Below are 18425 nucleotides of genomic sequence, written 5' to 3'. Positions count from 1 at the left end.
TCTCCAAAAATGCATGACTCATTTGCAGCCCTTTTGGCCTCGAGCCTGAGAACATGCACAGAGCACTTTTGCCATGAGCTTTCTCCCAGCAAAGGGGCCTTCAGGCAGCCTCTGAAGGTTTGAAAGCGCAGTTCGCTCACAGCCTCCAATCTCCCCTCACACAGCTTTTTCAGCCATGTTCGGTATGCCATATGTGGCACAGTCCCAGATAATGCAGAGATTGAATAAATACTAAATGAAATCTTTTTCTCTAACTTGGGAAAATGTCCTTTTTAGGGAAGGAGTGAAGAATGCAAATCTTTTATTTCTTCTTTCTCATTCTCTCTTTTTTTCTTCCTTCCTTCCTTGCTTCCTTCCATCCCACCTTCCTTCCCTCCCTCCCTCCCTCCTTCCTTCCTTCCTTCTTTCCTTCCTTCCTTCCTTCCATTCATCCATCCATCCATCCATCCATCTACCTTTTCTTTTCTTTCTTCTTCCCTCCCTTCCTTTCTTCCTTCAGAATAATATTAAGAGTTATCCTGATTAAAATAGGAATGATTTTGTATCATTTTCCATTTTCTTCACCTCTTTTTATTCTTTCTTTCCTTTTTCTTCTTCAGTAAAAGATGAGGGAAGAAAGAACTCACCAAAATATGCATTCCTTCTGTATTAAACAGAACTAAAACCAAACTGCTTAACCCTTAACCCATTTCAGTTAGCTCCTGTCTGATCTGATTCACTAGAAACTAAGCAGGTCAGGCCTAGATAGTACTCTGGAGGGGAGATATGAACCATCCAATATAGAGATGCTGGGGGGTGGGTGGCATATTCAGTCCATCAATCACCGGAGGCTTTTGCTACATGAGAGAAGTAAAGCTTGTCAGAAGACGATGAGGGCAAACTAGTTTGGTATTTGCTGCCAAGGAAACAACACAATTGGGTCTATTAAATCACCAGGCCTAGAGATCAACCCAAAAAAGACTTGATGTATATAGGAATTTGGGAGAACAGTAGCATCTCCCCCTGCAGGATACAGATACAAATTTTTAGATATTTATTATCTTTAGGGAAACTTTAAATCAATAGGACAATGCGCAAAAAAAAAAAAAAAAAAGGAGATGAATTTATAGAAATGAGGATAAAAGGAATATTTTGGTGGGATTTTAAGAGATTGTTAATAGCCACCAGGAACTAGGCCAGATAAAGTGATTTCCGGGCATTACTGAGCTCAGTACACTTAAGAAAAGGCTCGAGGAAGATTATAACAGAATGAGAGTTGGAAGGAACCTTGGAGGTCTTCTAATTCACCCCACTGCTTAAACAGAAGACGCTATACTATTTCAGACAAATGGCTGTCCAGTCTCATCTTAAAAACCTCCGGTGATGGAGCACCCACAACTTCTGAAGGCAAGCTATTCTTGTAGAACATGCAGATTTCAAACAATGTACACTTGAAGTCAGATGAAGACCAGTTTTAGTTAGGTTTCATCTGAGAAGCTTGATCTCTTCGTTGGTGGTAGAAACCCCTAGCAAGGCTGTGGTTGCCTTGAAGTAACAATGGAAGAGCAGGAAGGATCAGGAAGGTTCCTCACAGGCAGAGGAACAATAATTGAGAACCGTTGAAGGTAGAGTTGCCCTTTTCAAAGTCCAAGATGGCCATGCCAAAAGCAAGGGAAAATGAGAAGGTTAAAAGTCACAATCACACAAAAGTCACAAGTTTAACAGAGAGAGGACTATAGGCATATAAAATTTATAAAACTTCCATACCTGCAGTTTGTAATGTGTGACCTGTGAAGGTTAATTTTCAATTGGCAGCCTCGTCATTTCTGAACCTAAGAAAGAAAATACATCTTGTTACCTAAAGTGAAAAGTGAAAACTTTCTTCTCTGACAGTAATGCATATAAAAAAGTATCGAAGAGAAGGACTAGGGGTGGCATGATAGCAGTCTTAGAATACTTGAAGGACTGTCACAGGGAAGAGGGCATCCATTTGCCATCAGAAATTGAGGGTGCTCCATCGTTGGAGGTTTTTAAGAAGTGACTGAACAGTCACTTGTCTGAAATGGTATAGGGTCTCCTGCTTGAGCAGCGGGGTTGGACTAGAAGACCTCTAAGGTCCCTTCCAGCTCTATCCTGATTGATTGGTTGAATTTATTATGCAAAGCACCTAAGGGCAAGGGAAGAAGGTGGAAGCTTATCAAAGAGAGAGCCAAGATGGAACTAAGGAGAAATTTCCTGACAGTGGGAAGGATTAATCAGTGGAATGACTTGCTTTCAGAAGCTGTAGGTGCCCCATCACTGGAGGTTTCAAAGAAGAGATTGGCCAGCCATTTGTACATAATGGTATAGGGCCATGATGGCAAACCTATGGCACGCGTGCCACAGATGGCATGCAGAGCCCTCTCTACGGGCATGCTAGCCATCGCCATGCATGCGTGCGCGCCTCCTGCCAGCCAGTTGGTCTTCGGGTCTCTGCTGCGTATGTGCAGGGGGCGGGGCACATGCACAGGGAGGTGCAGGTTGGTGCAGGGGTTGTTGGAAGCCAAAAAGGGGTGCGGGGGGCCAGGCACATGCACAGGGGGCGGGTGCATGTGTGGGGGATGCGCACATGCGTGGGGCAGGGCACATTTGAGGGGGCACTTGCATTGCATTTTGGTGGTTTGGGCACGCATGCGTGCATTTGCACGCACACACACACGCTTTGGGCACTTGGTACCAAAAAGTTTAACTATCACTGGTATAGGTCTCCTGCTTGAGCAGGAAGTTGGACTAAAAAACGTCCAAGACATCTTTCCAACCTCTTCTCTTCTCTTCTCTTCTCTTCTCTTCTCTTCTCTTCTCTTCTCTTCTCTTCTCTTCTCTTCTCTTCTCTTCTCCTGACACTTTTGCTACACACACGTACACACACACACACACACAAAATGCAGCAGGGCATTGTACTCTCCAAAATACATTTTAAGACATCTAGTTGAGTATACCCTTCAGCAGGTTTTTGCCATGATTCTGGTTTTAATACTGCTGTATTCTTTGTAAGATCATATTTACTAAATAATAATCAATTTAATACACTAAATTGATCTTTAGCAATAGACCATAATTTAACAGGTGCGGAGACTGCACCCTTTTAGATTTTCAGATTTAATCCTGGCCTGTTTTTAAATGGTTTTTTTTTTTATCATTGTACCCATAAACACCTTCAAGGACAGGTGTGTGTGTGCCAGTGTCTGCAAGATGGCTGGCCCAGCATCACAACTGATACCAGCTTCCTTGCCATGCAAGTATAAAAGAGGAAAAACTTCAATTATACAGCTGTGCCTGTTCACTCCATGAACACTCTTGGTTTTATCTCTCAGTGAAGATGAATACAGCCAAGTTATCATAGGCCTGCATTTCAAATTTCTTCCCACTAAGTCTCTTTAGGGAAGCCAGTCTTTTAATAAAGCTATAATCAAGTTTGTAGATATCTGGGGAAACCAGACGTTTCTGATGATGTTCTACAACTTTACAAGCAATTTAGTGGTGAGAGAGGCAACCTAAGCATATCATTTACAGTCCTCCTTCCCATCAAAAATAGATCTTTCAGCAAACAGACCAATTCCAGTCATATCCTAGAAAGTACTTTTATTGGTGTTTGGTTAGGCCAGATAAAATAGTAAAATAGTAAAAATGTCAGAGCTCTGACAGCCAGTCTTTAATGGAATGTGGTATAGAGTTAGCTCAGACTCAGACGTTTTCTCATGTGCCTTGCATTCCTTCAACTGCCCCGCCTCTTGTATCGCAGAGCTGCCGGAGAGCAATTCCCAGTGTATCACTTAGGTTAGGGTTAGGGTTAGGGTAGGAATATAGATACTTCAAAAGCAAAAGAAAAAACAAAACAAAAGCAAAATAAAATAAATAAAATAAAATAAAATAAAATAAAATAAAATAAAATAAAATAAAATAAAATAAAATAATAAAATAAAATAAAATAATAAAATAAAATAAAATAAAATGAAATAAAATGAAATGAAATAATGAAATGAAATGAAATGAAATGAAATGAAATGAAATAAAATAAAATAAAATAAAATAAAATAAAATAAAATAAAATAAAATAAAATAAAATAATAAAAGCAAAACAGCTGCTAAGGAATATGTTGCTGGTTGCCAAAGTTTTCCCCTTAACAGTGACCACTTCCAGGTGGGCAGGGAAAAACACAAGTTTGAGCCGGTGAGGATCGAACTACTGGCAGTCAGCAGAATTAGCCTGCAGTACTGCGTTCTAACCACTGCACCACCACAGTTTGTGTAGGCCCAATTCAGATGTTATAACTAGGAGTTATCAGATCTGGAAGCAAAATCCAGATGGCCTCAGTTGGCCATAAAATGCTAAATCTGCCACTTTAGGAGTTAACTGATTGGATCAGTTGACCTCCTTTTAGAATTCTCACGACATGCTAACCCTTCCACTAATTCAGTTTTAACATGTCATGGGAACATAGCCATACAAAAGGCAGGACACATACCTCTGCCATGTAATGTTGCCAGTAAGCTCATCATCATCATCATCATCACCGTTACAATTTATATCCATCCAATAATAATCATCTCATTAAAAGAGTTAAAGTTTTAGAACTAACTCAGTTTTAAAAGGTTAAATTCCGAATACTTTGAATCCTTTATTAAAGGCAGTATAATTTAGGGAGCTGATCACAAGTTCTACAGTTGTGCACCTAAAGGTGCAAAAGCTGCTTCTCCAGTGGCCAACAAATTCATTCAGGACAAAGAAGGCTGAATCTTTAAGTGGACTCTTCAAATTTCCTGATTTTTGTTCCTAGCTGGGACTCCACTTTGCAGGTAGCAGATTCACCAAAACTGAGAATAAAACAATGCTAAGAGCAGTTCAGTTCCTTGTAAATGAGGCCCTTTCTGTTATGATATAGGTTATTCTTCCAAAGGGCCTTCAGGCATGTTGTCTTACCTTTGAGGCTGATACAGACACCCAGAAGAATAGAATAAAAATAACAGAATCGGAAGGGACTTTGGAGGTCTTCTAATTCAACTCATTGCTCAAGCAAGAGACCCTATACCTTTCCAGAAAAATGTCTGTCTAGTCTCTTCTTCAAAACCTCCAGTGATAGAGCACCCACAACTTCTGGTGGTAAGCTATTCCACTGATTAATTGTTCTCACTGTCAGGAAATTTCTCCTTAGTTTTAGGTTGGATCTCTCATTGATAAGCTTCCATCTGTTGCTTCTTGTCCTTCTTTGAAGACTAGGTTGACTCCTTTTTTGTGACAGCCCCACAAATATTGGAAGACTGTTAGAATGTCACTCCCTATTCCTTCCCTTCATTAGACTAGACAGTCAGCCCTAGTTCTTTTTTACACTAGACTAGACATACCCAGTTCCCACAACCATTCATTGCTTCGGCTTCCAGAAAAGAGTTGGGTCTAAGCAACATCTTTGAGGCACAATTTCCATTGCTTTCTCACCATTCTGTCTGTAGTGATTGACAGTGACTCTCCAAGAAATCTCCCCTGCATGGCCAGGCCATCTGCCTACTTGAATTTAGCTTGACCCTCCTAATTAAAACCAATAGTCCATGGGAAACTGGCTCATTCCACAGCACAAACACAAGTCCCTAGAAATAACTTTATTTTCAAAAATGTCCCTGGGTCCCTCAAGGTCCTATCAACTTATTTAAAAATAAAATATAGCTGTAGTATAAGACTTTATTTGGAAGCAGGCCTGCTTGCCAGGAAAGGGGAAAAAACAAACATATCTGTATTCGGTCACTTCATTCCAACTCATGGGTGGCTCTGATTAATAAGAAGAAGATGCAGAGAAAGAAAATGGGAATTTGAAAAGGAGGGGAATCTTCTTCCACCCTCCCCCGTGCTTTACATAATGGGAACCAAAACTGAAATATTTCTTAATATTTTCTTTTCAAAATGATATATACAGTACAAGGGTAAGGTTACTTCTTTTACATTTGGAAATCTTTATGGCCCCAAAATGATTTGTGAAAGCTTTTATAGGTGGTCCTCAACTTATGACCACAATAGGGACTGCAAAATGTGTTGTTAAGTGGTGTGGTCATTAAGTGAGGCATCACATGACTGTACCCACTTTTATGACTGTTCAGTACCATGAACAGCGGCAGACAGACTGAGGCGAGACATATTTCAAAGGCTAACAGGTTTATTGAAGGCTAACAGAGGTAGCTAACAGGTGGCTGCTCAGCTAATGACAACAGCTGAGGAGTTCTCGTCTGACAGGTCTTTTATACTAAGCTGTCAGATGGTCAGCCAATCAGAATGTGTCTTCACTTCTTTGGCATCCGATAGGGGAAAAGACCAGAGGGGAAGACTGGGACACAGCAATGACCATAGTTTGCTACAGTCATTAAGCGAGATATCATGTAACCATGTCTTGTGATTTCTTGCTGGCTTCCCCATTGACTTTGCTAGTGCAAAGATTGCAGATGGCAACCATGTGACCCTGGGATGGTGCAACCATTGTAAATGCACTAACTGTCCAAATTATATTCCCATGACTGTAGGGATGCCAGGACGGTTGTGAGTATGAGGACTAGCCATACTTTTCAGCACCTTTGGAACTCTGAACCATCACTAAATGATGGCTGCAAGTTGAGAACTACCTGTACAAAATTCTATTTTCAGCCTGCTTTTGTTTTGTGGCAGTAATTACCAGAAATGTTCAGCAGGACATTTATAATGTTTGCCTAAATGGATAATACTTTCCAATGTTATACATCAAATGTAGTTCTATGATAAAATCAAATCTTTGTGATGGCCCCTCAAGTATTGGAAGACTGCTCTCATGTCACCCCAGTCCTTCTCTTTGCCAGACTAGACATACCCAATTCCTGCAACCTTCTAGGGCTTTTTTGTATTCGAGTGTAGCATCTTCTTCCATGTCATTCTTGTAGCCTGGCATTTGTAAATCTACTTTCAACTTAGTCTCAGTCTTTCCAGGTAGAACATGTCCCTCTTCCTTATCATTTTTAGGCACTTTTATCTCTCCATAGAGGCAGAGGTCTCTGTTGACACTATTAAAATTAACTTCTGAGTACATTGTTCAAAAATATCCTTCAGCATATCTAATGTTAAAATATTTTGTTTCATTTTGTAATTGTAAATCGGGTTTATGTGCTCTTCTCCTTTGTTTGTAATCTTTAGTTCCCTCTAGTGTCCAACTTTTCAAATCTTATGGGTTTTTTTAAAAAAATCAAAACAAAAGCATTTTTCCATGGGAAGGATTCCTTATAATTAATTCCAAAATATGGAAGAAGAAACGGGAGGCCGAAGATCGCTTCAAAAAGTGGAATCAACAACCACATGGAATGAAAAGCCAGCAAATAGAATGTTTCTTTGATAAATCCTCTCTGGACAAGGACAGGACTTGAGATTGCCCACAAATGCTCCATACTGCTGCTTTGCTTGCAAGACAGCAGTCTCTGGCAGTTTTATTGCTCTGGGAGATGAGAGAGCAGCCATCTTGCTGAAACCACAGTTAACACCTTTGAAAGGAAACTCGGTTCACATGCAGTAGTACCTCAATAGTACTTATCCTTAATTGGTTCCAGAAGGCACAATGAGTATCAAAAATGATGAGTACCAAACTAATTTTCCCCATAAGGAATAATATAGTGAGTCACAAGGCAGCCAACACTGACAAGTTCTAGCTTGTGCATTGAGTACCAAACAAATGATGAGTACTGGGACAAAATTCTCACATCGGAATGCACTTCATATCAAATTTGATGAGTTTCAAAGCAGTTGAGTATTGAGGTACCACTAAACTTCCTTTTCTAGTCACTTTTGGAAATTTGCTTGTTAACTGCTTTTCAGTTATTAGAAAACTTTAAATCAAAAAGTCTGATTTTTTTAAAAAAAGCCTTCCTTAGCTAAAGAAAATTTCAATTAGAAATTAAAAACATCTTTTTGGAATAAACAGCAAAAGGATAATTAAAACTTTGATTTTAGAAAGTTACAAATGAACTAAGTGTCCAGATAAATTTGAAATAAGCCATTAAAACATTTCATGGCCTTAGGAAATCCATAATCAGATAGCTGTTTTGCCTTTATTTATCTCTAAATAGTTGTAGTTAGTTTGAACTATCAAAGAGGCAAGGAAATAATAATCTAAGCCAGAATTAAATAACACTGGCCCACTCACTCATTTCAATAATAAATTATTCTCTTTTTAATCATAAGGTCACCCTGGGAGTAAACAGAGGCATGGCTGTTTCTTTTTTATACTGCATGCTTTCAAACTCCTTATCTATACAGATTTAAGAGCTGTGAAGTAATTGATCTCCTGGGAATTTTTGCACTGTGACATGACTTAAATTTTTATTTATGTACTTACTAGGATTGTGCAGCTCTTTGAATTGGAGCTTCAAAATAGTTCTTTGCACGTGGGCGTGCAAGTGGAAGACAGTTCAAAGCATCCATGACTTTCTCTATATAACCCCAGAAAGGGACACAGCTGCTGTCAGATGTTATAGGGAGGTGCTGTGTTCATAGTCCCTCATTCACAAGAGCATTTTGGATGAATGATCCCCAAGTCCTACACCATTGCACCATACAGGATGATGTTCTTGTCCATTTAGTCACGTCCAACTCTTGGCAATTCTATGGGTCAGGTCTCTCCACATCCTCCCATCTTGCACTGCTTTTTTGGGTTTTTCTGGCTGGTGTCAGCTTTGATGGTGTCCAGCCACCGTCTTCTTTGACGGCCTGGCTTCCTTTTACTACGAACTCTTCCAAACATAATTGCTTCCTCCAGGAATTCCCCTGCAAAGACATGGCCAAATTATGTGATATGCAGTTTCATAATTTTGCCTTCTAGTGACATGTCTAGCATTATGTGTACATGATATACATCCTAGTCCATCAGGGACTCCTGAGAAGTTTGTAATAAACAAACTGAGTGGTTTATAATACCTACATAGATACACAGATAAATAAAGATAATTCCTTTGATGAAGGCAACCCTTGTGCACTTACTTGGAAGTAAGTCTGATTGAATACAAGGAGCCTGAATGGAAAACTAGCATATGAGAACATATGATAGTCAATCTGCTGTTGTAGTTGAAAGCCAAGGAGCACAGCTGAACATGCCAGAACCCATGAGAAGGTTAAGGGCTAAAAATCTCATGCCCATGCACCTTCTGGGCATCGTGGCATCAACTGTACTTCCAAGAACAGGAAAACAAGTCAAAATATGCTCTCCCAAGCTAAAACAAAAGTTGACCATCACCATTACTAAAATGTTTAGAGTGTTGGACCAGGACTAACTCCAACTCTCTTCTCAAGTGTGAAATTAAAAGGAGATCTAGAAGAAGTCACCTCCTTTCCCTCTAATCTTCACAGGATCACTGTGAAGTAAAATCAAGGAAAGGGAGAGTCTTAGATACAGTCCAAGATTCTGCAGGAAACGTTAGGCCGTCAAATATAATAAAGCAACTGGATTCTCTAAAGGAAAAACAGTTTGTGCTGAAATAACCTGGGCAAATAGCCAAAGTTTGTGGCTGTTTTCAAAAACCTGACCCCCAACAATAATCCTCCTCCTCCTCCTCTTGCTCCTCCTCCTTCTTGCTTCTTGATCAAACTTTAAACTGCCAGAATGAAGCCAGCTTCTTGCCTTTGTCACTGGCCAAAAATAGATAATTATCGGTGCTGATTTCTGGTAGACAACATACCAGAAGATGGCCCAGGCTCTGTCTCTATTCACATGGTGTGTTGTTATCTGCCAAGATCATCCACTTGAGCATATTGGTTTTACATTTAGGCACTCCGACTCTCAACCTTTCAGGATCCACCAGGTAGCATGAGGAAAGTCAGATCCTTCAGGCGTATCCTCCTTAAATGTTATTCCTTGTTCGGTGGTCTCCTTCCTCCATCTTTTAATTTGATTTTGTTCTTGTGTACCCTCAAGAAAGTTTGCTCTTGCCATATAGCTGTTCCTCGATCTGAGTTGGTGGGCTTGGGGTATATGTCCTTTCAGAGGAGGTCAAGAGTCATTCTCTTGCTTAGTTCTCTGGGCATCTGCTGCTACTTCAACAATCTTGCTGAATGACAAAAACCCGCCACAACGTTTTCTACAAGGTGGAGACAGATACAAGTCAGATTGTCCTTTTCACAGTGAGAACCACTGGAATTTGCCATCCCAGATTGAAAACACTTCCACAAATAATGGCCTTATGCCAGAATCAGTCATTACAATGTGAACTCATCTTCATTTTACATTTTTCATCAGAACCCTAACAAGGAAAAAAGAAAGCCTTTTTCCCTAATTAAAGTGTAATTGCTTTCATGTTTGGATGACAATAAAAGCCAGAAAAAGCCAGCTCTTCTCTTCCAGGAACTCCAGAAGTAGGAGCATGGGGAACAGAAAATTTCCCAAGGCAATCCATATGAACTATTTCTGATTTTTCTTTTTTTTAAGGAAGAATGGTTGCCAGCTGCTCAAGGTAGAATGCTTTGATCTAGAAGTTAACCTCATTTGGCTTTAGTATTAACATCACTCCAAAAATAATAAGAGAGTTAAAAATTGAAAGCCAAATGGAAGTTAAGACTTCTAGATGAGTGTAGCAATTGTGTGATAAAATTTTTAGAGGATCTAATATTTCAGCCCATCGATATGAGTCAGGTCAGTATTTTGCCTTGGGTTAATTCATTTTACAAGATAAACCTAGCAGAAAAGCACTACCAGGACCACAGCTCAAAGCTCCTGAGAGAAGTTTAGGAAGCTAAAACAGAATCATTGCTAATCCTCATACATACATACACATATATATGCAAACCTGTTTATATATGTTCGATCCTGATATTGTCATCAATAATTAGGAAAGCTGAATTCATGAACAAAAATAATATTTCAGCATCTATAATTTCCTCTAGTCACCCACATCTTTTTTTCACCCTATTTCGAAGTAAACACAAGAACTGATCCAGATCAGGATGGCCAGGGAGTCCTTAAGGGATCCGTGGTCCAGCATTCTTGGCAAGTGGCATTGGTTGAAAAGGCTCCCACTTCCCTTATTAGAAGTTTACATTGAATTATACCTTGTTCACAAACTGGAATTACAACACGCAGGTAAAGAGTACATTTATCAGTCTAATTTAATCATGTCAAAAATAAGGCCACATTGATTTCTGGGTAAGAAGGTGCTGCGTTACGCCATCCTAGGTACAAAATTGGTTAGTTCCTAATTAAGTCTGTCCATGCCTACACCCCCAATTATAGGACTTTGGGTTGTGCAAATTCCTCCACGTGTCCGACATGAATATCAACTTGTCTTACAAGGAAATCTACCCTTTTATCCTTCTGAGTTTTTTTTTCTTTTTTTAATAGCTTCAACAAAATCTCCCAAGAGGTCATGCTTGGGCAGACTTTAGAAATAGATCTTACACAGGTAGTCCTTGATTTCACAAGTGAGCCCAAAATTTCTCTTATTAAGTGAAACAGTTAAGGGAATTTTATTTATTTATTTATTTATTTATTTATTTATTTATTTATTTATTTATTTATTTATTTAATTTGTATACCGCCCTTCTCCCAGAGGGGACTCAGGGCGGTGAACAGCCAAAATTAAAAAACATACAAATACAAAAGTTAAGATAATTAAAAAAGAATTAAATCATTAGCTTCCCAATTTAAAACCCCCAAATCCATAAAATTTAAAATCCCAATTAAGAACCATTTAGGTTAGGCTGGCTTGGTAGAATAAAAACATCTTCAGGGCTTTACAGAAGGTACTGTTGTGGCCCCGCCCTCTGAGCCTGTCCCATCGGAGGAAGAAAGCTCCAAGCATGAGGAAGAGGAGTCAGCCAGGCCTCCCTCTCCAGGCCCCTCCCCTCTGGCATTGTCTCAAGTGCCGGCCGAGGGAGAAGAGACAGCTGGTTCAGATCAGAGTGATGAAGAAACATCATTCCTGGACGCACGCCTCCGAAGGCGTGATAAACGTTTGCAGCAGCTTAGGAGGCGTGCTAGGGAGTAGAACTGAGTCACTGGACCACACCCCAAAGACTATATAATAGAGGGTGGTGGTCAAGGATCCTTGTGACGAACAAAGCAAACCTTGGATAGTCACTAAAGCCTCGTCCGGAACTGCTGAGAGAAAGATTTAAAGTGTCGGACATTTGGACTCTTGAGTATTTATCTTTCTGTTTTACTTTGAAAATAAAGTCACTTGGCAGACGGTGTGTCTATCGCTGCCAAGTGGGAGATAAGACCTGGGTGCGTTCCAAAGTGTTTCCTTAACCCTCGACTGGCTGTGTTGGTGTGTGTGTGGGTACGGGGACAGATCAGGTACGGAGGTCTGGGATCAATCGTATTCCAGGAGGCAGCTCGTTCCACAGGGCGGATGCCCCCACAGAGAAGGCTCTCCCCCTGGGGGCCGCCAGCCGACATTGCCTGACCGACGGCACCCTGAGGAGGCCCTCTCTGTGAGAGCGTATTGGCCGGTGGGAGGTTATCGGTAGCAGCAGGCGGTCTCGCAAATATCCTGGCCCTAAGCCATGGAGCGCTTTAAATTTTGCCCCACTTTATGACTTTTCTTCCCACAGTTGTTAAGTGAATCATTGCAGTCGTTAAGTTAGTAACATGGTTGTTAAGAGAACCCGGCTCCCCAGTTGACTCTGCCTGTCAGAAGGTCACAAAAGGGGATCACATGACTCCGGGATACTCAACAGTAATAAATATGAGTCAGTTACCAAGTGTCTGAATTTTGATCACATGACCAAGGAGATGCTGCAATGGTCATGTGAAAAACAGTCATTAGTCCATTTTCTCAGTGCTGTTATAATTTTGAAGAGTCACTAAATGAACTGTTGTAAGTCAAGGACTACCTGTATTACCAGTTCTTAGGAAATTGAGCCACCTTTATAATAACCACTCTCATTTTGTGAGACTAATTTCCTCCAAGAAAGTTACAAGTTTTTTTTAAATCAATCACTAAGGTTTATACAATAACAATAGCACTTAGAGTTATATACCATTTCACAGTAGTTTATAGCTCTCTCTAAGAACATAACAGAGTGAGCATATTGCCCCCAACAATCTGGGTCCTCATTTTACCGACCTTGGAAGGACAGAAGGCTGAATTAGTCAGAACTGAACTCTTGGCAGTGGGCAGAGTCAGCCTGCAGTACTGCATTCTAACCACTGTGCCACCATGGCTCATATAAACTAAGGGTCTCCAACCTTGACAACTTTAAGACTTGTGGACTTCAACTCCCAGAATTCCTCAGCCAGCTAAGCTTAAAGTTGCCAAGGTTGGAGACCCCTGATATAAGCCATTTGATGCCCTCTTTGTACCATTAACTGTTTCAAGTCCATTGTGTACTTTTCATTCATGAATAATCTGCAGCGTTTGAAATATTTTTTACAATCGGTCTTGACTGCAAGCAAAGGGAAGTGCCAACTCTGTTTTGTTCTACGTCACCAAGCAATGTCCTTGCAGCTTTTTGTGAATATAGGGAAATGTTTCATCAGAAAGTAATCTCTTTTTTTCTCTTTTTCCTTTGGAAGGTTTTAAGCACTTTGACCATGACATCAAGCAACATCTCTGGAATCTATTACTGTGTGGCTTCCAACAAGTTGGACACCGAAGAGAGAAGCATCAGGTTCTACATCACAGGTAAAGAATGTGCATCACCCCCAAAAGTCAAGAAATATCTGGTGGAAGCTCAGAAGATGCAACCTGCAATGATTTTCAGGTCAAAAAAGGCAAGATGGCAGCTATAATCATGCAACCAAAACCCCTTTACAGATAAACAAACTGATAGATAGAATTTTTTTTCTTTTAATGACACTGTAATCCCTTGCATTGGGATGCAATCAGGGCGACCAAACAGAGCTTGAATGTTTATTGTCCAGACACCCTGACACCTATTTGGAGTTCACAGCAAACAATTATTCATTGTGTCCAATGAGAGAAATACCTGCCACTGTCTAGGATCGAACTCACAGCCTCCTGATTATGAGGCGAGAGCTCCATCTCTAGGCAACTGTGCCATCAAGATAGATAGATAAATTATATAAAAAGGCTCTCCTCTCCTTTTCCTCTCTCCCCTCCTCTCCTTCTCCTTCTTCTCCTCTCCTTTCCTCTTCCACTCCTCCTCTCCATCCCACACACCAATCAGCACTCCATATTTTATAACTGCTTCTGCATTTCTGATGCATAGGAGCATGTCTTTCTCATCATCTAATGCTGCTCTCAGTCCTTCCCTTCTATAGAGATGGGGGACACTCTTTGCTCAGGGTCTCCCATTCTTGTTTGGGGGCTCTTGAAAGCCAGCCTTTGACGCCCCACTGGAAGTCACACGATGCTAAATCACTTCCTTAATTGTCACAATTTTGTGGAAGTGCCCACAACATGTTCTCCAACCATGCACTGTACTCTCACACTGTACACGGTACTCTCGACTTACAGCAGTTTGTTTAGTGACTGTTCAAAGTTACAACAGCACTGAAAAATATGACTTACAACCATTTTTCACAGTTACAACCTTTGCAGCATCTGATCATGTGATCAAAAATCAGACATTTGGTATCTGGTTTATATGATCCCCTTTTGTGACCTTCTGACAAGCAAAGTCAATGGGGAAGCTAGATTCACTTAACAACCGGGTTACTAACTTAACAACTGCAGTGATTCGCTTAACAACTGTGGCAAGGAAGGTCATAAAATGGGGCAAAACTCACTTAGCAAATGTTTCACTGAATAACAGAAATTTTGGGTTCAATTGTGGTTGTAAGTCTAGGGCTACCTGTATTCTGAAGCCTTCTTCTCAGGGGTGGAAATAAGGAAATCCTCCATATACTCAGCTCCATCTGGGTCCAAATTCACTGCTGGGTGAAATCATCCGACAATACGGGGTGGGATATCAGCAATATGCTGATGACACCCAGCTGTATATCTCCACCCCGCGTCAGTTCAGTGATGCAGTGGATGTGATGTGCCGGTGCCTGAAGGCCCTGAGGGTATGGATGGGAGTCAACAGGCTCAGACTTAACCCAGACAAGACCAAATGGCTGTGGGTATTGCCCCCTAAAGACTATGTCGATTGTCCATCTCTGGTCCTGAGGGGGGAGAAATTGTCCCCCTCAGAACGGGCTTGCAATCTGGGTGTCCTCCTAGACTCACAGCTAAGATTAGAGCAACATCTGACAGCTGCGGCTAGGGAGACTTTTGCACAGGTTCGCTTGGTGCACCAACTGCGACCCTACTTAGATCAGGAGGCTCTCCTCACAGTCACTCATGCCCTTGTCACCTCACTGTTGGATTATTGCAACACGCTCTACATGGGGCTACCCTTGAAAAGTGTTTGGAGACTACAGTTGGTCCAGAATGCAGCCGCGTGAGCTATTGTGGGTGCACCTAGATACACCCACATTACACCAATTCTCTGTGAGCTGCACTGGCTCCCTTATTGGTCTCCGGACACAATTCAAGGTGTTGGTTATTACCTTTAAAGCCCTACATGGCTTAGGGCCAGGCTATCTTCGAGACCGCCTTCTACCGCATCGCTCCCAGCGACTGGTAAGATCCCACAGGGTCTCTTCCGGGTCCCGTCAGGCTAAACAATGTCAGCTGGCGGGCCCGCGGGGGAGGGCCTTCTCTGTGGCTGCCCTGGCTCTCTGGAACCAATTACCTCCTGAGGTCCGGACCGCCCCCACCCTATTGGCCTTCCGGAAAGCGGTGAAGACCTGGCTCTTCTGGCAGGCCTGGGGCCGTTGATCTCGTTGCTGCAATCTTGCGAGACCGCCATGAATGGAGTGTATGGGTTTTTAATGTTTTTTTTAAAACAACTTTTATGGTATATTGTTCACATTATTTTTTGTTGTAAGCCGCCCAGAGTCCCCAGGGAGTTGGGCGGCATAGAAATAAATGAATGAATGAATGAATGAATGAATGAATGAATGAATGAATGAATGAATAAATAAATAAATAAATAAATAAATAAATAAATAAATAAATAAATAAATAAATAAATAAGCCTTGGTAGTACAGGGGTTTAAGGCACCCTGTTATTAAGCTGGTTATTAAGACCAGTTGCCTGCAATTACTGCAGGGTTCGAATCTCGCCAAGGCTCAAGGTTGACTCAGCCTTCCATCCTTTCTAAGGTAGGTAAATTGAGGACCCAGTTGTGGGGGCAATAAGCTGACTTTGTATAAATATACAAAAGGATGAAGGCTATTGCTGAGCACATTGTAAGCCGCCCTGAGTCTTCGGAGAAGGGCGGCATATAAATCAAATTAAAAAAAATAATAATAAATAAATAATTGGTCTGCTTCTCTCTGGTGTTTCTTGCAGACATGCAATCCAGCCTGGAGGCAGACTCCCAAATGACAGCTATTGTGACCAGCCATGTCCAGATGACCTGCAAGTGCTCCAAGTATCTTTACGATCACCTCATCTGGTACGACCCCACCTTGCAGGAAGTCCCTACAGCTCTCACCCAGAAGAAGGTGGACAACTATTCCATCTCCTTAGTGCTGGACATCCATAATGTCTCCCAGGCTCACGCAGGGCTTTACAAGTGCCGAGCATCAAGCTACCACAACCGCACCAAGCAGCTGGAGAAAAGTACCATGCTCAGCATAAAATGTAAGAAGGGTGGCAACATCTGTCCCATCATGTTCTTGGCCACTATGTGGCCTATACTTTTCTCTAATACAGTATTTCTCAACCTTGGCAACTTTAAGATATATTCTGGGAGTTGAAGTCCACACATCTTAAAGTTGCCAAAGTTGAGAAGCTCTGCTCTAACACATGGGCTCCAAACTTGGCAACTTTTAAGACTTGTGGACTTCAATGCCCAGAATTGCTCAGGCAGCCATGCTGGGTAAGGAATTCTGGGACTTGAAGTCCATAGTCATAAAGTTGCCAAATTTGAAGACCCCTGCTCTAAGAGAATGCTATTTTTTTCTTATATTTCCATAATATGGACTTACAGTATTTACGAGCAGTTTTGAATTACATCGTTGCAAAATGCCATACAAGGCAATTCCAGCAATATTCCAACTTATATGCAGGTGCAATTTTGGCAATATTCCTATTTACACAAAGGGACAGCCTTTGCAAAATTGACCCTAAAATGCAATCTATCTCCAGCCTCTGTATGTGTTTGTATAATTAGAAACATACTAATCAAGCAAAGTTTCCAAATTCACCAACATTAATTTGTGTTAGGAAATCAGATGCAATTAGCATTAGAGATGGAATCAAATCAGTAGAAATGATAAAATTTCTTCAATCTGGGAAGAACAAAGAAATAAAAGGAAAATTTTCTAGAATGAAATGATGAAAGTAAGTTAAATTAGTTTTAAAAAGTCAGCTACACCAGGACTAGTTTTGGAAACAAAACAGCACATCAGAAAGCCCAAGGAACAAAGGATGTTTGATAAGAGATACAATTGGGAGACTCAAACCTGTCTTGTAAACTTACTTTCATTCTGAAAGTGTCATAAATAAACTGAGATGAGTCATTATTTAAAAAAAAAAAACAACCACCTTTTTTTTTTTTTTTTTATTTGATTTATATGCCGCCCTTCTCCGGAGACTCAGGGCGGCTTACAATGCGTTAAGCAATAGCCTTCATTCTTTTGTATATTTTATACAAAGTCAGCTTATTGCCCCCACAACTGGGTCCTCATTTCACCTACCTTAGAAAGGATGGAAGGCTGAGTCAACCTTGAGCCTTGGAGAGATTCGAACCAGCAGAAATTGCAGGCAGCTGTGTTAATAACAGGGTGCACTAAACCCCTGTACTATCAAGGCTCTTTTTACTCATCACACGTTCTTTTTGGGGTTAGGACTGAAGGATTGGAGTGGAATGGGGTCCCAGATTTCATTCCTTAATGGGGAGAAAAGGAAAAAGCATAAAAAGCACATTATCGAGGGCCTATCTTGATGACGGGCTTTGGAACCCCGAGAGATGGCATGTAGCGAAGAGGGGGTTGAGGGGTTTTTTAGGAAAATTTTTTAAAAAAAATTTTAAGGGGACCCGGGAGGGAGGGGGGGGGTTGTAAAAGCGGACCTGGGGGGGTCCAGATAGCAACCGAGCGGGATGATGGGTCGATTAGTTGCAGCAGGAGGGTCGCGAAAGGAAATTCAACCGGGAAGCAGGGGGATGACAGGAAGGGCTGTGAAATTGAAATAATGAGTGGGAGGGGCAGGTATGACGGACGCAGGGGGCCATATCAAGTGTCGGGGGTGCGCATACGCTGTTTACGAGCGATTGCGCACTCCGGCCCCCGATGCGTGACTCGTGTCCTGGGTTGTGTAGAGTCTCAGGCCCTGGGTCCGCGGCTGATGTTGTGTAATGCCAGGTCGGTGGTTAATAAAGCCCCCCTCATTTGTGACCTTATTTCGGAGGGGGGTGCGGACCTGGCAGGTATCACGGAGACCTGGTTGGGCCAGGAGG

At 41.4% G+C, this 18425-nt stretch overlaps 1 protein-coding gene across 1 annotated transcript in view; it reads left to right on the top strand.

Moving 5' to 3' along the window:
- LOC139322860 (vascular endothelial growth factor receptor kdr-like) overlaps window positions 1–18425 on the top strand; it is a 197599-nt gene that overhangs the window by 120044 nt on the left and 59130 nt on the right. The window contains exons 14-15 of the mRNA XM_070952110.1: window positions 13524–13632; window positions 16313–16606. Of these exons, the coding sequence (XP_070808211.1) occupies window positions 13524–13632; window positions 16313–16606 (403 nt within the window). The remainder of the gene's footprint in view (window positions 1–13523; window positions 13633–16312; window positions 16607–18425) is intronic.

Source organism: Pituophis catenifer, unplaced genomic scaffold, assembly GCF_029215685.1.
Source record: "Pituophis catenifer annectens isolate HBS135680 unplaced genomic scaffold, rPitCat1.0.hap2 SCAF_11, whole genome shotgun sequence".
Classification (NCBI taxonomy): domain Eukaryota; kingdom Metazoa; phylum Chordata; class Lepidosauria; order Squamata; family Colubridae; genus Pituophis; species Pituophis catenifer.
Note: the sequence above shows the minus strand (reverse complement) of the source record. Positions and strands in the feature narration are given on the sequence as shown.